The 22,404-nt window shown below is 42.9% G+C and overlaps 1 protein-coding gene across 1 annotated transcript in view; it reads right to left on the bottom strand.

Moving 5' to 3' along the window:
• LOC130707522 (potassium channel subfamily K member 13-like) overlaps positions 1–21,314 on the bottom strand; it is a 124,401-nt gene extending 103,087 nt beyond the window's left edge. Inside the window, exon 1 of the mRNA XM_057542482.1 lies at positions 20,975–21,314. Coding sequence (XP_057398465.1) covers positions 20,975–21,314 — 340 coding nt within the window. The remainder of the gene's footprint in view (positions 1–20,974) is intronic.
• Positions 21,315–22,404: the final 1,090 nt, after the last annotated feature.

Genomic DNA, 22,404 nt, shown 5'->3' with positions numbered 1-22,404 from the left:
CAGTATAAAAAAACAAACAAACAAAAAACAACTAATACTAAATTTTCTTTGGGTTATCGGTATGGAAATATTTTAATATAAATGTTTCAGACATTACATGAACTTTCTAAAAATCTTATATGTTCTGGTATAATGTTATAAGTCATAATTCTAGTTATTACTTTAAAATGTGTATCTCAGAAATAACTAAATTCCCTTGTCAATTGGGTTATTATGAACTTTCATCAAATCTTTAACCGTGGTCATTTTTAAGTCTTTTGTCATTTACAGACAGTTCTGGGTGTACTCTGATGCTTTCGCAAAAATGTTCCTATAAAAGGGTTTCATCTTCAAGGAATTCATGGAAAAGACTCTGACAAGTACAGATTTCTGGTAACTGACTATACTGCTGAACTGAATGAATAAGCATTTTCAGAGCTCTAATGGAAAACTGATGAATTCATAAAAGTGGTAACAAAAGATCAAGATGAAAAAAAAATTAATTACATGGGACTGAGTGAACTGATGAGGATGATTATAATTTTTGTGACTTTCTGTTTGAATAAAAAAAAATGGAGCTCCCTTTCCCACAATGAAATTGATTTTATTCTTAAATAACACTCTTGCCAATGTTTAAGTAAGTGCATACATAATGCAATTCCTAACACCACTGCTTTTCTGACCCAGTTTCCCTCATCCCTCAGCATTGGAAACTCCAAGACTCTCCCTTAGCCCTTTTCTAAACCTCGAATTCCTAAATCATCTGCAGAAGCACTCCACCTCACCCAAGAACAGGGTATTAAAGTGTCTAATACCCTTTCTGGGTCCCTTAATACCCATAAATAATGAGGTATTTACGGTACAATCACTCTGGCGGGGTTGGCGTCCCAGGTTTAAGAATGATCTTTCCCCCAGACACTTGGGCATTATCCAAAATCAACATGGCCAGTATCCAGCGAGACCTCAGAGACGCTCTTTTCCTTTTACTGTGCTGTGTCTATTGCCTACTCCACAGGGCTTGATACATTTTTAATTACTCCACTGAGTTTCCTTTGAACTTGTTACTTTTTGCCATTTCCAGTTAGTGGGTCTTAATTTCCCATAGGAAAACCTTTAGCCTGTCATAAAGTTCAGGCTTTTCTGGTTCAACCTCATTTATTACATAGCTTAAGAAGAAAAGCTCTTTTGCCTACTGATATGGGATGATCAGAGAGAAATCAACAAGAGTGGAATAAAATCTCCATGCATCCCATCAGGAGAAAATTGACTGCCCCATGATCAAACTGGAAACAATTTCTAAAAAGTATTTCCATACAGGACACAACTCTGCAACTCTTTCTTGATTTTCTGATAAAGAGCCAGGTGACGAGATCACTTGGTTCTTATATCTCAAAGAGGTAGGATGAACCTCAGTGCTTCAGCCAGAGGACAGGAAAGAAGTCAAACACACTGATGAATAGCAGGTTACACTCAGCCTAGATGGGGTGAGACCAGGGAACCAGTGGGCTCCCCAAAGGGAGCACGCATAGCTCTTCTTCATCCAGTGGTTGGCATGCAGTAATGTGGGCCCAGCATAGCCAGGTTTCCCATTTTCCAAGAGAAATCAGAAATCTAGACTTTGACTGGAAATCTCTCATTTTTAAAAGTTGACAGCTGATTTGAATTTTCTCCAACACCCTGCAGCCCACAGTCATGTCCTGGAGCTGGCTGCTATAGGCTCACAAGAGGATACTTTCTCTACTCTTGCCTTCAGTGACTTCATGTTCATAGCTTGAAATCAGCCATTTGGGGAATATTTACATCACAGAAACAGGCAAATGCTACAAATTGGGTTGTTTGTTTTTTAAGCCGATTGTCAAACATTTACCAGCATCTGTGGGTCAAATAAAGCATGTCGCCTTTGGCCAAAGTTGCATCTTCTAATTTAAATACTAAACTAGAAGTAATGTTAAATAACCATGAAGAAGCAGTATATATTCCCAAACCTGTATTTACAACAAAGAGTACATGTGACAATGTAACCACAGGAGAGGCTGTGGGCTAAGAGTCAGAGGGATACCATCATCAGTTGAACACAAAGGCAAGGACACAGCGAGGCAGCTCTGAACCGAGCCTGTGACCCTAGAAAAAGTACACCCTATAAATATGACATTTCTAAACACTTACTGCTTCCCCACTGCTCTGAGGGAGTGTGGTATTTTATGCTCCAAACATGACCCTCAAGACACTGCAACAGGGGCTTCCTGGTGGCGCAGTGGTTAAGAATCCGCCTGCCAATGCAGGGGACATGGGTTCAAGCCCTGGTCCAGGAAGATCCCACATGCCGCGGAGCAACTAAGCCCGTGCGCCACAACTACTGAGCCTGTGCTCTAGAGCCCACGAGCCACAACTACTGAGCCCACGTGCTGCAACTACTGAAGCCTGCGCACCTAGAGCCGGTGCCCCACATCAAGAGAAGCCACCGCAGTGAGAAGCCCATACACCGGGACGAAGAGCAGCCTCCGCTCTACGCAACTAGAGAAAGCCTACGTGCAGCAATGAAGACCCAACACAGCCAAAAATAAATAAATAAATAAATAAAATTAATTTTTAAAAAAGACCTTGCAACATCCTGAAATGTCTTCTGAATCATCAGGAAAAGATGAGATTATGCACAGTGATTGAGCAATAAGTCTTTCAAGTCAGTTTTCAAACAACTGCAAGTGGATTAAAGCTCTTTGCCAGTCATGCAAGGAGCAGGGATAACAACAGTTACAATTTCCCCTTCTGTCTTCATTCAAAATCAGCCTAACCTCAGTCTGGTTCTCAATTCCTGTTTTCTGTGACATAGAGCCTTTGGCAATCTGGGGAAGCCTGCGGGTTCCATCTCTGAATGTTTTTTTTAAATGAATGAAATAAAATGCATAGAATTACAAAAGCAACTATATTAAAACAAAATTATTAAACTAGGAAACAAATGTGTGATATAGTATATGAGCAACTTTATTATATCATTAAATAACAAGAACAGGTCTAACAACTACCATAATTTTGAAGTATGTTGAGGGGGGATGAACATGGTGGGATCTGCCACATTCTTAAATGAGAGGAACACATCTGTGATTTCTACTGGTGACAAAGCTACAGGTGCCACTCATTCTGCCTCTGAGTTGTTGCCTATACTCTCTATTGAAGGAAATGCTAGAGGCTGCTTAGTTCGAGGTTAGTAAACATAAAGATGGAATTCTTTTCCCATCCAAATTTATAGCCTTCCTGAATGCTATGCATGGACCCAGGTTATCAGGCTGGACACATAGTAGGGATTCAATAAATTCTGACTGAACCAAACTAAATTTTCTGCTTAATATAAGATGGGTGCTGAGTGTGGTTCTAAGACAATAAGAAGGGAGAAAAGACTGTTCAAACCCAGTGAGGGACATCTAGATGTCTTCCTTATTATATAAGCCTGGGAGCCCAGGTTCTTCAAAACGATAACTTGCAAATAATATTCATCACTAACATCAAATCCATTGATGGCAAAAATAAACATAGAACTAGAGTCATAGGTTTTATTTCAGTTTTCACTAGAATACTATCTCAGAGACTTAACTTCCTCTCCAAAATTTAAATCATGGCTGAACAAAGTTTGAACTAAAGTTCCAACACTTACAACTTGTATGACTTTGGGAAAGCTATTTATCCCTCTGTGCTTCAGTTTTCTCACCAACAGAATGAGGAAAACAATAATCCTACATCAGAGGATGAAAAATTGTGTATCTAGAGCATTTAGCATAATACCAAGGAAGAAGAAGAATACAATATACTTTAGCTGTGAGAATAACAAAATTCTTGCAAATTGGTTAAGAAAATTTTAAATTTTAAAATTCTCAAAAATTTAGAAGTACCTACAAATATTTACAATTAAAAGTTTAAATATTAAAATTTAAAATATGCTTTATAGAGCTGTTGTACTAGCAAATAATTAGAAACAAACTACATGTCCCACAACAGAAGGAACAAATTATTGAACATTCATACCATAGTTGTATATCCTGGGCAACCTCAGAAAGTTATATAAGAACCATAGGTGAATACTTCCCAACTTATTCTATAGGCCAGTATTATGCTGACACCAAAGCAAGACAGAGATATCACAAGAAAGGAAAAAAAATAGACAAATATATCTTTTGAATATAGATGTGAAAATCCTCAACAAAATACTAGCAAACCAAATGCAGCAATATATGAAAAGGATTATAAACCATGACCAAGTGGAATTTATCCCAGGAATCCATGGTTGGTTTAATATCTAAAATTAATTAATGCAGTACCCTAGCATCAATAGCAGAAAGGATGAAACCACATGATCATCTCAGATGCAGAAAAATAATTTGACAAAAATCCAACACCTCTTTGTGATAAAAACACCCAACAAAGTAGGAATAGAAGGGAACTTTCTCAACCCAATAAAGGTCATCTACCAAAACAAACCAGAACTAATATCACACTTCATGGTGAAAGACCGAAACTTCCCCCCCCCCCCCAAGATCAGGAATAAAGCAAGAATGTCCACTCCCACCACTTCTATTCAACACTGTACTGCAGGCATGAAATAAAAGAAACAAAAGGCATCCAGATTGGAAGGAAAGAATGAAAACTATCTCTATTCATAGATGATATAATCACATAATCTTTTATATAGAAAATCCTAAGGAATCCACTAAAGAACTATTAGAACTAATATATGAGTGCAGCAAGATCACAGGATACAAGATCTATATATAAAAATCAATTGTACTTCCTACACTTGCAATAAACAATTCAAAATAAAATTAAGAAGACAATTTCATTCACAATAGCACTAAAAAGAATAATATATTTAGGAATAAATTTAAGAAAAGAAGTGCCAAACTTATATTCAACTTTGAAAACTAAAAAGCTTTGTTGAAAGAAATTAAAGGATCCAAATAAATGAAAAGACATCCCATGTTCATGGATTATAACATTTAATATTTTTAAGATCACAATATTCCCCAAGATGATCTACAGATTCAACAGAAATCTTCTTTGCAGAAACTGACAAGCTGATTTTAAAATTCACATGGAAGTTCAAGGGACCCATAATAGCCAAAACAATCTTGATAAAGAAGAACAGTGTTGGAAGATTCACACTTCCTGATTTCACAATCTACTACAAAGCTACAGTAATCAAGGCAGTGTGGTACTAGCATAAGGATACACATATACATCAGTGGAATAGAGTTGAGAGTTCAGAAATCAACCCTCACATTTATGGTCAACTGATTTTTGACAAGGGTGTCAAAACTATTCAATGGGGGAAAGAATAGTCTTTTCAACGAATGGTGCTGGAACCACATGGAAAAATATTAAGCTGCACCCACGTCTCATACCATATACAAAAATTGCCTCAAAATGGATCAACAGCCTAAATGTAAGAGCAAAACTATAAAACTCTCAGAAGAAAACATAGGTACAAATCTTTGTGACTTTGGATTAGGCAATGGTTTCTTAGATATGGTACTGAAAACATAAGCAACAACAATGACAAAATAGGTAAATTAGACTTCATCAAAATTTAAAATGTTTGTGCTTCAAAGGACACCATGAAGAAAGTGAAATGACAACCCACAGAAGGGGAGAAAATATTTGCAAATTATATATCTGATAAGGGACTTGAATCTAAAATATATAAAGAACATTTATAACTCAATTACTAAAAAAACAATTTAAAAATGGGCAAAGGATTTGAATAGACATTTCTTTCAAGAGGGTATATAAATGACTAAAAAAAAAAACACGTGAGATTACGCTCAACATCATTTATCATTAGAGAAATGCAAATCAAAACCACAATAAGATACCACTTCACATCCACAGGATGGATGTAACCAAAGAGACAGGTTATTGAAAGTCTTGGCAAGGACGTGAAGAAATAGGAACCCTCCCACACTGTTGGTGGGAATATAAAATGATACGCCTATACTTGGAAAGAGTCTGACAGTTCTTCCAAAGGTTGAGAATAGAGTTTCTATATGACCTGGCAATTCCAAATCTACCCAAGATAAATAAAAACATATGCCTACACAAAAACCTGTACACTTATTCATCATTGTACATCATTATTCATAATAGCTAAAAAGTGAAAACAACCCAAATGTCCATCAACTGATTAACTGATAAAATATGGTACATCCATATAATAGAATATTATTCAGTAATAAAATGGAGTGAAGTATTGATATGTATTACAAGATGGATGACTTGAAAACATTATGCTAAGTCAAAGAAGCCAGGCACAAAAGGCCGTGTACTATGTGATTCCATTTATATGAAATGTCCAGAATAAGCAAATCTACAGAAACAGACAGATTAGTGGTTACCTACGGCTGGAGGGGATGGGAGGTGATTGCTAAAGGGGATGGGGTTTCTTTGGGAGATGATGAAAGGTCATCATATTGATTGTGTTGATGGTTGCAAAACCCTGTGAATACACTAAAAACCACTGAATTGGGGCTTCCCTGGTGGCGCAGTGGTTGAGAATCTGCCTGCCAATGCAGGGGACACGGGTTCGAGCCCTGGTCTGGGAAGATCCCACATGCCACGGAGCAACTGGGCCCGTGAGCCACAATTGCTGAGCCTGTGTGTCTGGAGCCTGTGCTCCGCAACGAGAGGCCTCGATAGTGAGGGACCCGCACACGGCGATGAAGAGTGGTCCCCGCTTGCCACAACTAGAGAAAGCCCTCGCACAGAAATGAAGACCCAACACAGCCATAAATAAATAAAATAAAATAAATAATAATAATAATAAAAAATTAAAAAAAAAAGATATCCTTTAAAACCACTGAATTGTACACTTCAAATATGTGAAATTTACGGTATATGAATTATAGCTCAATAAAGCTAATACCAAAAAGAGAAAAGAGAACCCCACTATGTGTAAAAAAACAATGGTTACCTCTGGGGAGTAGGATGGGAAAGTAAAGGGAGACTTTGATTTTTCACTTTAAACACTTTGGAATGATTTGAAAATCTATTCCAACGTGCATATATTAGTTTTGGATTTTTTTTAATGGAAAAAATATTTTTAAAAAGAAAAGAACAGAGGGCTTCCCTGGTGGCGCAGTGGTTGAGAATCTGCCTGCCAATGCAGGGGACACGGGTTCCAGCCCTGGTCTGGGAAGATCCCACATGCCGCGGAGCAACTGGGCCCGTGAGCCACAACTATTGAGCCTGCGTGTCTGGAGCCTGTGCTCCGCAACAAGAGAGGCTGCGACAGTGAGAGGCCCACGCACCGTGATGAAGAGTGGCCCCCGCTTGCCACAACTAGAGAAAGCCCTCGCACAGAAACGAAGAACCAACACACCCAAAAATAAATAAATAAATAAATAAATAAATAAATAAATAAATTTTTTAAAAAAAGAAAAGAACAAAGCCACTTTACAGTTAACAATTCAAGTTAAAGGTGAGGCGTCGGGGTGTGGGTGAGGCATGGACAGAGGCAAACACTCCAAACCCTGTGTTTCAAAATTTTCTCTTTGGTCCAGGGACGCTGCTAGACATCCTACAATGCACAGGACAACCCCACAACAAAGGATTACCCCACCCTTTTTAATGTGATTTTTCCCCCCAGAAACAGCAAAGTGCCTCGCTCTTCCCACCCCAGCCAGAGCCAGTGAGTGACTGGTGTGGGTGTCTAAAAGCCCAGTTCCTCTGCCTCAAGATGGGACGAACCCCAAGGTGTAATTTATGCTCCAGAGCTCCATAAGATAACCTCCTACTTGGCTTCTTCCCTTTTCCCATCCTCACACTCCTCACTCTCCTACTAGTCTCTTCCGGAGTACTTCCTTGATAAATCACTTCCACCCAAACCTTTAGCCCAGAGTCTGCTTCTTAGAGGAAATGACCTCACACCTTGAAAGACTCTCCCTTTCCTACTACTGCTACTTATGGTGTGGATAGGATGGCCAGAGCTCCAGCAACCACACTGAGCCCTGAGGACCAGGGCAACATCCTAGGGACAGCAGAGCTGAAGACACCTGACCCCCTGTTGACATTATGCAGTCACCACACTTGCCCTGATCTGTCTATATGCAGTGCAGACCTCTTTTCTGGAATAGAGTAAAACTTTGCCTGCTTCAACCACTACTTTTTGGGTCTGGTAACTTGATGCTGATATACTCCCTTAACAGCTGTGTGTACTTGGGAAATTTACTGACTCTCTTTGAGCCTTACTTTCCCGAACTCAAAGAATTGTTGAAAGAATAAGCAGGTCATCAACTCTTCCCAAACAGCCCCTAGACTCCATATCCTCCAGGAAATTTGTCTTAATTAACTGAAGAGGGAGTGATAGTTGTTGTTTCAAGTTATAAACTCCCAGATGGATGGTCTTCATCCATCATTCCATGAAATGGAACACCAGTAAATCCCTGTGTGGTCAAAGCATGCCTTCTACACATTTGTTTTTACAGATGTTGGTATTAAGTCACAGGCTGTTAAATAAAAGAAACTAAGTCTAAAAATACAGTGGGTCAAGAAATAGTATATATAGCATGCCTCCACACCAAATACCAAAAATATAACATCTGAAGCAGAAAACATCAACAGCCAGAATTAATTTAAAAAGCCCTTAGTGGGGAAAATGCTAACTGTAGCATAAATTCAGTTTTCAAATTTTAAGTCCCAAAGAAAGATCTCAAGATTCTGGTGGGAATGGAAGTGGCTTATAGGAAATAGCAGGAAAGTAAGAAAGGAGGAACTCCACAGATGAGCAAGATTGAATGAACATCTACTTTAAGAGAGAAAAGAGAGATAGAAACTACAAACCACCAAAAGCAAAGGCAACAAAAGCAAAAATAAACAAGAAGGACTACACCAAACCGAAAACCTTCTGCACAGCAAAGGAAACCATCAACAAAATGAAAAGGCAACCTACTGAAAGGGAGAAAATATTTGCAGATCATATTTATCTGATAAGGGGTTAATATCCAAATTACATAGGGACTTCCCTGGTGGTCCAGTGGCTAAGAATCCACGCTCCCAATGCAGGGGGCCCAGGTTCAATCCCTGGTCAGGGAACTAGATCCCACATGCCGCAACTAAGAGTTTGAATGTCACAGCTAAAAGATCCTGCATGCCACAACGAAGATCGAAGATCCCGAGTGCCGCAACTAAGACTCGGCGCAGCCAAATAAATAAATAAATACTATATATATATATATATATATCAGACAACTCAATAGCAAAAAACCCCCGAACAATCCAATTTAAAAATGGGCAGAGCAATTATACTCCAATAAAGATGTTAAAAAAAAATGGACAGAGGATTTGAATAGACATTTTTCCAAAGCAGACATACAGATGCTCAACATCACTAATCATCAAAGAAATGCAAATCAAAACCACAATGAGATATCACCTCACACCTGTTAAAATGGCTGTGATCAAAGAGGTAACAAGTGTTGGTGAGGATGTGGAGAAAACAGCACCCTTGGGCACTGTTGGTGGGAATGTAAACTGGTGCAGCCGCTGTGCAAAACAGTATGAAGTTCCCTCAAAGAATTAAAAATAGAACTAATATGATCCAGCAATTCCACTTCTGGGTATTTATCCAAAGGAAATGAAAACACTAACTTGAAAAGATATCTGCAATCCCATGTTCATTGTAGCATTATTTACAGTAGCCAAGACTTGGAAATAACCTAAGTGTCCATCAATGGATGAATGGATAAAGAAGTCATGGTAGGGACTTCCCTGGTGGCACAGTGGTTAAGAATCCATCTGCCAATGCAGGGGACACGGGTTCGAGCCCTGGTCTGGGAAGATCCCACATGCCACGGAGCAACTGAGCCCGTGTGCCACAACTACTGAGCCTGTGCTCTAGAGTCCGCGAGCCGCAACTACTGAGCCCGTGTGCTACAACTACTGAAGCCTGCACACCTAGAGCCCGTGCTCCACGACAAGAGAAGCCACCGCAACGAGAAGCCTGCGCACCGCAACGAAGAGTAGCCCCCGCTCGCCGCAACTAGAGAAAGCCTGTGCGCAGCAACGAAGACCCAATGCAGCCAAAAATAAATAAATAAAATTTTAAAAACCCGGAAATTAAAAAAATTAAGTGGTTTACTTTAAAAATTAAAACTAGAGAGAGGATCCAAAAGTCAGCAAGTCTCTGCTAATATAATGCAGGAATTTAATCAAATGTAAGTTTAAAAATAGTTGTTAGCATATAAAGCATAAAGAAGTAAACAAAAGTATTATTAATAAAATTTAAAGTTACACAAGTGATGAAATCAATAACACTGAATTTATATGTCCCCAAACACACAAATGTTATTTTGGGTGTGTTTACTAGGCTTGGAGTGTGGTTGGGGATTATGTTCCCTCCTGCTCCAAAATTCTGTAAGGTAAGAAAAAATCCAACTGAAATATATACAGATACCAGGATGTACAGAAACACTCAAATAAAAAAGAGAACTCTGGAAAATGCACATTCTCAAACCATTATGTGATAACTTTAGAAATAAATCAAAGCATAATTATATAGCCAGCCATAAAAAAGCATTTATAAAACAGTCCTTTTGAATAACTTTGAGTTGAGTTAGAACTAAACAGAGAATGGATAAGAATATTTATCTCAACCACAGAGAGGACCTAAATTTATGAAAAAATATAGAAAAAAAATGCCAGTGAAAATGAGTGTATTTGGGTATATAAAAATCTTTTCTACATTCCAAACAATAGTCAATAAAAAGGTAGCAGAATAGGATAATTATTTGGGACATATATAAATAAATACATACAACAAAGATAAGAACTTGATGTGTCCCCCCTTGGCTCTCAAGACAGCACTTATATACCACAAAGAATCCCAGGGGTCCTTGGAGCATAGTTTGAAAACCACTTGCCTGGTTGGTCTCTAAGATCGATGTTGGTCTCTAAGATTGGTCTCTAAGATCAATCTGATCTTCATCAGATGCTTAATACTAAGGAAGACCCAAGACACAGCTTTGGTGCCAGTATTCCAAGAGTTCATGGGCAGAGTCAGGAAGTGACTTCTGGGATCAAATATGTCCAAACTGGAGAGTAAAATTCTGGGGGCAGGCACATTAGTTGTCATGGTGATGGGAGGACACTTGTAACTTTGAGAGGACATCAAATATTCCAATGGGAGGTACAGGCTCTAATTATGTGGACTCCTGGGAGGTAGGCAGAACACCACCCAAACCTTTTACCATCCTGACATTCTGCTAACCAGGCCATCTCTGTCTTCTTCTATTACCCCAGGTTGCCTAAGGACCATCACCACTGAAAAAAAGGGGTTGTGATCTCTTTAACCGGCAATTCTCCCCACAAGGACCCCAAAGGAAGAAATGGCAAAGACGTGGTGGTTCACAGCATAAGCTCTAAAGGGATGCCCCGCACTACTTCCACTGGGTAACTTCAGACACTGCCTGGAAGCTCTCTGGGCCTCGGATCCTGGTCTGTAATGTGAGAATATTAACAGTACCTACCCTTATGGGGTTGTTATAAGAATTAAACATGTGTAAAGATTGTACTGGGTTTAACCTATGGTAAAGCACTCAATAAATTTCATAATTTTTAATTAAACACAAGAGTAAAAAAAATTGCATGTAACCCCCAAATCCAATAATTTAAGGATGGTTAAATAAACTATTCTACATTAATTGAACACATGGAATTCTTGAGAAAGTGTATAGGAAATAACATAAAAGGAAAGGAAAAAAACCAGAATAGTAGGTACTTATGGATTACAATACAATATGTTTAGTCATGAGTATCAGAAGAGTTAAGAGAATATATTGATAACTACCCCCAGCTCCTTTTAGAGATTAGTGGGTGCACAATGTGATAGCGAATATGTTAGATTTACACTCTGTGATGATCAAGTGTCCTGCACAAACAGGTACTTAAGTGAAGTGCAAAAATCAAGATGCTGCTACTGATGAAGAAGAGTTCAGAGCTTCTTATCCTTCTCCCTCTCAAAGGGAAAGCAGCCTGGAGCTCACAGATGATCAAAGCTTTAACTGAGGGACTCACACTCTGGAGTCGAGCTGTCCTCAGACCTGTCTGGCCAGGACAATGTTGTTCTGTAATTAGAATCTGAATGCCTGAATGCTGCTCTTTCCAGGGCACATGCCCCACTGCTCCCTAATGTCCCACACCTCTAAGTCACACTCAGTTGCATTCCTGGTCTGACCCCTGGGCTCACTGACCACAGGATTTCCCTTCCAAGAAGGGGTGATCAATAGCAGAGATGCTGGGGGGTTGATCAGAGAATGGGAACAATAAATCCTGAACATTTCATGACGCTTCTATGATGGCTCTCCGGCCAAAGGAAGATGCGGTGGGTGTGCTAAAGGTGCAGTCTTTCAGAAAAGTGGTATAATGTCTAGCAATTCAGATAAACTGAAAAGAAGGAGGCAGAAGGTTGGAGGGTGAAGGGAGAGCAGCATGATGATGATGGAGATGTTTCCTGATGAGGTGTGTTTCCCCACTGTCCTCAGCAGGACCGTGGGCTTCTGGGTCCAAACACAGTAATGTGTTCCTCTACAGGGTGAGAGTGTCCCCGCGTATAAAGTCACTGATGGGCTGGTGATAGTAATCATCCCCTGTCCTTCTCTCTTTCCTCCTCAGGGGAAAGGACTGTTGCTTGCTGGGTCAGCTCCTGGGGCTGTGCTTTACTATGAAGACTAGGCTGAATGAGGGGAAGCTAAAAGAAGTTGGAGAGGTCAAGTCAATCACGATAATACAGAGCAGAGAGAGATGGGGGAGAAGAGACCAGGAAGGACAGAAAGACTGAGAGGGCTGCCAGCTGGGGAGGATTTGGGGAGGGGTTTCGGGATAAAAGGCTCCAGAACTCCTTTGAGGAATGAGAGACTGGGAGATGGGGAGAGAGGAAGCTTTCCTTTGTGTTACAAATTGGAGACTAAGATTCTTTAGAGATACACAAGGAAAAATTGAATTAATTTTTCCATTACTTTGGGCTAATGGAACATGCTTTTTTGTATGGAACACTAATACCCTAAGAACCCTAAGGAGCCCAAGAATTATTTGGGTTACATTCATACCAAACCCATCTCTCCTTCACAGAGAAAGGTATGAAGGGGAAGAGAGAACAGGAGGGAATTTAGGATAAAAGAAGAGGAAATCGCTGTTTTATAACATAAATGAGAATTTCTAATGAAACAAGCTGAAATTAACATGTATGTGTATGAGAATGCTGGGCAGTGGAGAGTAAGAGCTATGGCCTGCAAAGTCTCTAATTTCAAGATAGGTACTGAAGTTTCCTAAGTAGGAAACAAATAATTAAACAAATCCAGGGTTCTCAGAATGGACAGTCTGAGAGTTTCCCCATGAAAATTTGGTAGTAGATCCCAAGAGAGACGACCCTACCTTGAATGAATGCATGCAAATTCCTACCAGCCACTCTTTCTGCTCCCTCATTCCCCATGACCAGCACTGCTCCTTGGCTACAGTCTTAAAATGTACCCATCATCGTTCACATGAAACAATAGGTTAAAGTGTTTTAACAACCATTGCTATGACTAAAAGTGTAGAGCAGTTGAAAAACTACTGAACAAAAACTGGCATCCTGGCTATTATCAAAAAGGCAAGAAATAACAAGTGTTGGCAAGGATGTGGAGAAAAGAGAACCCTCTTACACTGTTGGTGGGAATGTAAATTGGTGCAGCCACTATGGAAAACAGTATGGAGGTTCCTCAAAAAGTTAAGAATAGAACTACCATATGACCCGGCTATTCCACTTCTGGGTATTTACCCAAAGAATATGAGAACATCAATTTGAAAAGATATATGTACCCCAATGTTCACTGCAGTATTATTTACAATAGCCAAGATATGGAAACAACCTAAGTCAACAGATGCATGAAGAAAATGTGATACACACACATATATATACATGCAATGGAACACTACTCAGCCATAAAAAGATGAAATCTTACCATTTGTGACAACATGGATGGACCTTGAGGGTATTATGCTAAGTGAGATAAATCAGACTGAGAAAGACAACTACCATATGATTTCATTCATATGTGGAATATAAAAAACAAAAAATAAATGAACAAACTAAATCAAACAAAAACAAACATGTAAATACAGAGAACAGAGTAGTGGTTCTCAGAAGGGAAGAGGCAGGGTGAGGGTAAGATGGGTAAAGGGGATCAACTGTATGGCTACAAATGGAAACTAAATTTCTGGTGGCGAGCGCATTGTAGTGTATACAGAAGTAGAAATATAATGCTGTACACATGAAACTTATATAATATTGTAAACTAATGTCACCTCAATTAAAAAAAAACCAATAAGCATTCTTACAGACGGGAAAAGATTTTCTACACAAAAACAATGGAAGAAATCAGAAGGAAAAACTAAAATATGAAATGGCACATAAATTAAAAATGTTTCTATATCTAAATAAACATTAAACAGGAAACGACAATGGATGGAAAGTAAGATACAAACATGGCAAATGGCCAAGTGTCCCACAGTTGTAGGGACCATACAATTGGAAGCTGGACACCGCCCTGCATGACCTTGGACTTGGGCAGAGGGGCCTTTACGGAACTGCACCTTGTACTGAGGGATGCTATGCCGTGCAAGAGCATAGGGTTCTCTTTCACAGCTGAGATGCAGTGGAGAAGACTACTCATCACATTATCTTGTCCCTTTCATGACAATCTATAGGAGAAATTTTTATTCACATCTAAAAAAGCTGGGTGTCTTCCAAGCAGCCAGCCTGGATAAAAGGAACCATTTAATGGTTGCCCTTGCCTCTTTCTTTCAACAACTGGAAAACTCACAACCAAATCTGGCAATTACGTGGGTCCTTTTGACATATATCTCTGTGTGTATTAACAATTTGTGGCTTAACTGTCCTATCCTACTCATGTTTTCTCATCTCCCCAATGTCTTAAATCCGTTAGTATCCATTTCTAGCGCACTGTACATATATGTGCTGTAGGCATCTGTGCTGTTCACCAAGATCAAGTCTTATCCACTTCTGGACTTAAGGGAGGAGTGTGGTTCTTTACATCCTTGAAGTTGGGTGTAGCCATGGGACTTGATTTGGCCAATGAAACGCGTGTGGAGGTGACTTGTTGTCACCTCCAGGTAGTGTCCGTTTAATTGCAGGTGCTCCACACTTCAACCCTTTCTGTCCCTTCCTGGGCAGTGCTGGAGGCATGAGCTGATAAACAGCAGCCACAAGATAAAAGAATCCTGGAACACTGGGCCAACCCAGGAGATAACTGTCCTGGTAAAGCACCTCGCCCGCAATGGGCTTTGGGTGAGTAAGAAGTAAACTCTTGTTGTGTTAAGCTACTGAGATGATGGGATAGCCCAAGGCTTAAGGCTATTCTGACCATATCAATATGCAAATGATCTCATATCCTTTGTGGACAGAAGCTGAGTTATAAATACACAGGCAAACACAAAAACAAAAGCCTAACAAATGCCTATTTGAGAGAAAAAGATATTTACAGAAGATCACTCACAGAGTATGACGTCAATCTACTTCTCTGAGTACTTCAAATTCATTCTTGTTTCAAGTCTGATCACCAGCCTCTTTCAGAATCAACTCCCTGAGTTGTGTTTTAATATTCTGCTCTTTCTATGCTGTGGTAAAATATACATAATATTTGTCATGTTAACCATTCATAAGTGTACTATTCAATGGCATTAAATACATTCACACTGTTGTATAACCATCACCACTATCTATATCCAAAACCTTTTTATCATCCCCAACAAAAATGCCATTAAATAAGCCTTCCCTTCTTCCCTCAGTCCCTGGTACCCTCTATTCTACTTTCCATCCCTATGAAATCTGCCTATCCTAAATACCTCATCTAAGTCGAATTGTATTTGTCCTTCTGTGTCTGGCTTATTTCACCAAGTATAATATTTTCAAGGTCCATCTGCGTTGTCCATACATTCCATTGTATGCATGCACATTTTGTTTATCCATTCATCTGCTGATAGACACTTGGGTTGTTTCCACCTTTTGGCTCCTGTGAATAATGCTGCAATGAACACTGGTGTACAAATACAGGCATACCTCTTTTTATCGTGCTTTGCTTTATTGTGCTTCACGGCTATTGTGTTTTTTACAAACTGAAGGTTTGTGGCAACCCTGTGACAAGCAAGTCTATTGATGCCATTTTTCCAACAGCATTTGCTCACTTCGTGTCTCTGTGTTACATTTTGGTAATTCTTGCAATATTTCAAACTTTTTCATTATTGTTATATTTGTTACGGTGGGCTGTGATCAGTGATCTTTGATGTTACTGTTGCAAAAAGATTACGACTCACTGAAGGCTCAGATGGTGGTTAGCGTTTTTTAGCAATAAAGTATTTTTAAACTAAGGTATATACATTTTTTAGACATAATGCTATTGCACACTTAACAGACTACAGTACAGTGAAAACATAATTTTCATATGCACTGGGAAACCAAAAAAAATTCATGTGACTCGCTTTATTGTGATATTCGCTTTATTGCGGTGGTCTGGAACCGGATTCGCAGCATCTCTGAGGTGTTCCTATATCTGTTTGAGTCTCTGCTTTCAATTCTTTTGGATATATATTCCCTAGGAGTGGAATTTCTGGGTCACATGTAGTTCTATGTTTAAACTTGTGAGAAACTGGCCACAATGTTTTTTTACTCTGCTCTGACTTTTAAATTAAACAACAGTTGCATGAACTCCTCAGTTGCATTTTCCAGGAAATTGTTGTTTGTGAGCATCACCCACTGTCCTATGCAATGTTTCCCATATAAAATCCCAAGAGGGAAATATTTTTGAGGATTGCATATTGGGAAAAGGTGTACGCTTCCTTTTGTCTACTAAGAATTCCAGTGTGGGGACGTCCCTGGTGGTGCAGTGGTTAAGAATCCGCCTGCCAATGCAGGGGACACGGGTTCAAGCCCTGGTCCGGGAAGATCCCACATGCCACGGAACAACTAAGCCCATGTGCCACAACTACTGAGCCTGCGCTCTAGAGCCCGCGCGCCACAACTACTGAGCCTGCGCACCACAACTACTCAAGCCCGCATTTCCTAGAGCCCGCGTGCCACAACTGCTGAAGCCCGCACGCCCTAGAGTCCACGTGCCGCCAACTACTGAGCCCGCACGTCACAGCTACTGAAGCCGGTGCTCTAGGGCCTGTGTGCCGCAACTACTGAGCCCATGTGCTGCAACTACTGAAGCCCGCATGCCTAGAGCCCGTGCTCCGCCACAAGAGAAGCCACAGTAATGAGAAGCCTGCGCACCACAACGAAGGGTAGCCCCCGCTCGTCGCAACTAGAGAAAGCCCGCGTGCAGCAATGAAGACTCAACATAGGCAAAAAAAAAGAATTCCAGTGTGGGTCATGACTCCGCCATGGAGCCTGCAGCCAAATCTGAAGCTTGAATAGTCACTGGTGATACTCAGTCCTCACCCCCTGGGATCTCCTTTACCATTTCTGGACACACTGGTCTGACTTCAAATGGCCAGTGCCTATATCTTATCAGAAGGCTACTCTTGGGCCGTCCATGAAAAATCAGGACAGAAGTACCTGGAAATTATATTTTTGTGCTTCCCCCACCCTCCAAGCAGCTTTTAACCAATTTCTGACTAGTGTGGGTGTATAAATACCCCAGCTCCCTTGCCTGGGGTAAGTCTGGTTCATGAGCTTTGCACTGTTCTCAAGCTTCCACTTGAGATTAAGGATCAGTTGCCCACTATGCTTTCTGCCTAATACCATACCCTATATTGACTGACTTCCCTTTCTTGTATCACTTCCTCCTTCACCTCCCTGTATCCCTTGAATCTGCCAATAAACTGCTTGCACTCAAATTCTTGGCTCAGAAGCTGCTTCTGAGGGAACTTCAGCTAAGACAAAGCTCCTCTCTACCAATTTCCTAGATCCAATTGCTTTCCATATTTCTGTTCTTCTTTTTTTCCTAGTTCTGAGATTTTATTTACATTTTATGATTATTCTACTGTATGCTTTCTTGTTATCTGTTACCTCAACATCTTTGCAGAATAAAGCATAGTGGAACTAATTTTTAGAAGAAAAAACCATCATGTAATACTACGATTAAAATACAAGATGTAAAGGGTTTATAGAATATGATCCAAATTTAGAAAAATACATATGTACATATGTGTGTCCATAGGGAAAAAAGAATAGAAAGAAATGCACCAACCAACAAGGACCTATTGTATATATAGCACAGGGAACTATACTCAATATTTTGTAATAACTTATAAGTGGGAAGAATCTGAAAAAAATAGATATATATGTATGTATAACTGAATCACTTTGCTGTACGCCTGAAACTAACACAACATTGTAAATCAACTATACTTCAATTTTTAAAAAATGACCAAAATGTCAACCATGGTCAACTTTAGGTGATGTCATTACAGATGGGTTTTTTTTTTCTTCTTTATTTTACAAAGAACATGAAGCTTCAGTTTCCTCATCTATAAAACAGGGATAATCACACTTCACACATATGAATCACATATCACATATATGAATTGTGTTGATTGAAATTGTGGTTAATCTATGCAATTAGCTGCATCACATATTCACATAATAATCACAGTATGTGCCTAATTATGTACCCCAATAAAGGGTTGCAAGTGCTGTTATTACATCAGCGATTAATGAAACAATTTAAGGACATGTGAGAAATGAGAAAGTAAAAATAAACCCATACTTACATAGTGCTTTGTTCTGTTTAAAGAACATTCACTTATATGAACTCATTATCCCTAGCAAGAACCCTGCGAGAGGGGCAGGGCCTAGGGGCAGGGTGTGGGAAGGAGACAGGACTAATATTTACTCAACAGCTACAATGTGCCAGATACCAAGGCGGGCACTTGTAGGTATCTCAGAAGAGAAGGATAGGGTTCAGAATGTTAAGGAACCGGCCCAACTTACAGGCAGGGTCAGTAGCTCCAACTCCAGACTCTCGGTGCAGGTTTCCTTCTATTCCATCAGGCTTCATTATTCTATTTGTGCCCCCGATGACTGTGTGCTAACATGCCCACCCATCCATGACAACCGCGGTTCCTCTGGCATTGGTGTTCACCAGTCTTTACACACACTCTGCTCCTTCCTACGTCCATGGCCTTTGGAAGTACAAACGGGGGGCCTGTGAAGGGGGTGGGGAGGACCTAGCTCCCCAATCTCCCACCAAAACCACCCCCAAATGAATAATCTAAATCAAAACCCTGTACCAGCTACACAGACATAGCAGATTCAAGGAAAGTTCCACAGCAACCCTTCCCAATCAGTTTGCTCACCCCAAGTCCTCCCTACATAGAAATTCTGGAACTGTCTTTTGAGAAATGAGAGGAATTAGGCAATTCTGCTAAGAGAGTCCAGTGGAGAACGTGGGCTGGGGGAGAGAACCGTGGAGGGTATTACTCTGTCTCCATCCCCGTCAGGGCCCGTGTTCTGGTCATCGTGGAGAATGCTATGAAAGTCTTTCTTAGCAGATACCCAGTTACCGTGGTGTCATAATGGCCCACGGATGGGCAGGGCCGCCTGAAATGAGAGAGGGTTGCGGTAGTGAGCTGGGCAGTTCAGCACAAAGCACTTCAGACGCAGCCCGTGTATCGGGAATCATGCCAGTCCTCTCCACCTTGCCTCCTACTCACCAGCTGAAGCCCTGGGCTTCTGGACTAACCCTGGGAAGTCTTTCTTGACTAATCAGGCCTGAGGCTGATCCCTGTTGTACCTTGCACTCCTTCTCCTGGAAGAACGTCTACCAAAGACAACCTTGCGTGGGAGCTTCAAAGAAGTTCGCCTTGGCACCGCCTCACTGACGAGCTCTCCCGGCAGCACAGGGGCTACAGCAGCCGAGCCCCTGCACGGCCCCCTGCCGGCCCTGCGGCAGCTCCGGTGCTCCGGCAGCCAGCCGGGAGCCGCTCCCTGACTGCGCAGCCTTCCAAAGCCCCCTCCTCCGCTCCAGCTCTCTACTTTCTTCAGAATTTCTACAGCATCTTTCCCAACCCCCTTATCACTCAAGTATGCTTTAAGTGTGAACAATCCTTAGGAGTGTGGTGCAAAGACTCCCAAACTTTTTCCTTCTGCTGGTAATAAAGCCATGAGACACTCTTGCTCAAAACCTCTCAGTAGCTTCCGATTGCCTCTAGATAAGCTCTAGCTCCTGAGTCTGTCAGTAAAGTTCCCCCCTCCATCCCCCTAGCTTTCCTTCCACTACTCCCTACAGATCAGGGAGCTCACTGGACCCTGAACGCAATTCTCTCCTCCTCCGGAGTGTAAAGCACTTTTAGTTTCCAGACCCCAATCAGGCCAACACTATTTGGTTCAGCCCACAGGTCCCTTCTCCCCACCCCCACCTGCTTCCTTCTGGCAGAAAACAGTTTCCATCCTCATTAGCACTTTGGCCTCCTTACTTCCAATACTCGTTTTCGATCTATTTTTCTCTCTATTAAGTTTTAAGTCATGGACAGTCTTTTTAAAATTTGTTTCTCCCTCTCAGACCAGTGCCTCATGCATGGTACTAACTCAATTAATGTTTATTGGTTTCCTGTCCCGATCGGTAAGCTTTCTTCCTAATGTTCCATGAATTCAAGCTCAGTCTCCTTAACTAGGAACACTCCCAGAGCAGAACGTCTCCAATTTAAGGATCACTCAAATTCCCTGGAGATTTTAATACGCAGATTCGGACTCAAGTGGTCTGGGGAGGGGCTGAGGCTGCATTTATAACAAGCTCCCAAGTGATGTTGACGCAGCTGGTCCGTGGACCTCACTTAAAGAAGCAGGGAGGCAATACCACCTGGGGATCAGGCAACAGCTCACACCGGTGCCACCTGGCCGAGCGCGGAGGTGGATGAATGCAGGGCTGGGAAGCGCGGTCCCGCCCTTCGAAGCGCCGGGCCAGAAAAACGCGTGCAAGGCTGGCCGCCCCTCCGCCCTCCCGCAGGGCCCACTTACCTATGGTGGACACGACGGTGCCCACGAAGTAGAAGGCGCCGGTGAAGTCCCAGCGCTGGCGAACATTGTCCACGCGGATGCCGGCCTCAGTGGCCTCCTCGTAGTGGCGAAGGAAGCCGCGCAGCTCGTCGCGGCTCAGGTTGTGGCGGCGGCTGAAGTTGGCCAGGCGCTCCTCCCAGCGCTGCTTGGCCTGGCGTTCGTGCGCCAGCTCCAGCGCCGAGAAGACGGCGGCGCCGCCCAGCAGGTAGAGCACGATGAGCGCGGCGAGCAGCAGGAAGCGCGCGTTGTCCTCGTTCAGGTGGCCCGGACCGCAGCTGCAGCTGCAACCCCGGCCGGCCATGGCCGGACCCCCGGGGGCAGCCCCAAGCCGGGCGGCAGTGGCCGCCGACTGACTGTCGCCCGGGCGCCCCGGGAGGTGGGGTCTCGGCCCGGCGCTCAGTCGGCCCCCGGCCGCCCGACAGCCAGCTCGCCCATGACCGCCGGACGCTCCTCCAGGCCACGCGGCTCCCGGGGCCGCCGCGTCGACCGCTCCTGCAGCGCCAGCCCCCCACGTCCGCCTCGACTCCCGGTTTCAAATCCGCATTTTCGCCGCCGTCCCCGCCCCCCTAGGAGTTCTCCTAAAAGCTGAAGAGCTGAGTGACCCGGCACAAGAGTCCGCTTCTGCTTGGCACGAGGATGCGGCCGCTGCTTCCCCCTGGTGTCCTGCCCGGCTCAGACTGGGGAGGGGGCGTGGCGCATCTTCAGGGCAAACTCGGGTGGGTTTGACCTTCCCCCAGAGCAAAGGTCTGGGGGCCTCGGAGGCTGACGGGTGAGCGGAGCCCCGCGGTCTCCGTCTCCTTGACCGTCGCTTCTCAAGCCGCCGACGGCTAGGACGCGGGGTCTCAGTCCGCTGGTGCTGGAAGTGCCTCCCCAGATGGAGCCGCAGTGCTGTGTCCCAGGCTCGGCGTCGCGCGGAGCCTCGGGCCTCGGGTCACCGGCCCGGCTGCCGGCGCTTAGAGGCTGGAGCAGGTCCCGGGCGGGCGTACGGACAGAGGGATTGCGCAGAGCGCGGTTCACGGGTTCCGACCTCCCGCCCGCCCCCGACGCTGCGCGGCGTCCGGCGGGCCGACTTGCTGGAGGAGGAGACCAGAAAGGGAGGTTGGAGTGACGGAGCGAAGTAAGTTAGGGGCCTCTCCCCCAGGCAGCCTTCCTAGCCTTGCCCGGACCAGACGCCCTTGGCTTCTGGATCCCGCGCGGGGGCGTCTTCCACCCCCACGGGTCGGATCCGCCCGCTCGAAGCGCGCGCCGCGAGCCAGCCCCAGCTCCTGGGGAGGCTGCCAAGGACCGGGGACTGGAGGAGCCCGCGGGCAGGAGACAGTGACCCCGGAGAGTTCCATCTCCCGCACCCCGGCTTGGCTGCCTCGGTGGGCTCCAGAGATCCTGCGCCGACA

Source organism: Balaenoptera acutorostrata, chromosome 3 (assembly GCF_949987535.1).
Source record: "Balaenoptera acutorostrata chromosome 3, mBalAcu1.1, whole genome shotgun sequence".
Lineage (NCBI taxonomy): Eukaryota > Metazoa > Chordata > Mammalia > Artiodactyla > Balaenopteridae > Balaenoptera > Balaenoptera acutorostrata.
The sequence above is the reverse complement of the archived record's forward strand: the minus strand, read 5'-3'. Positions and strand labels throughout refer to the sequence as shown.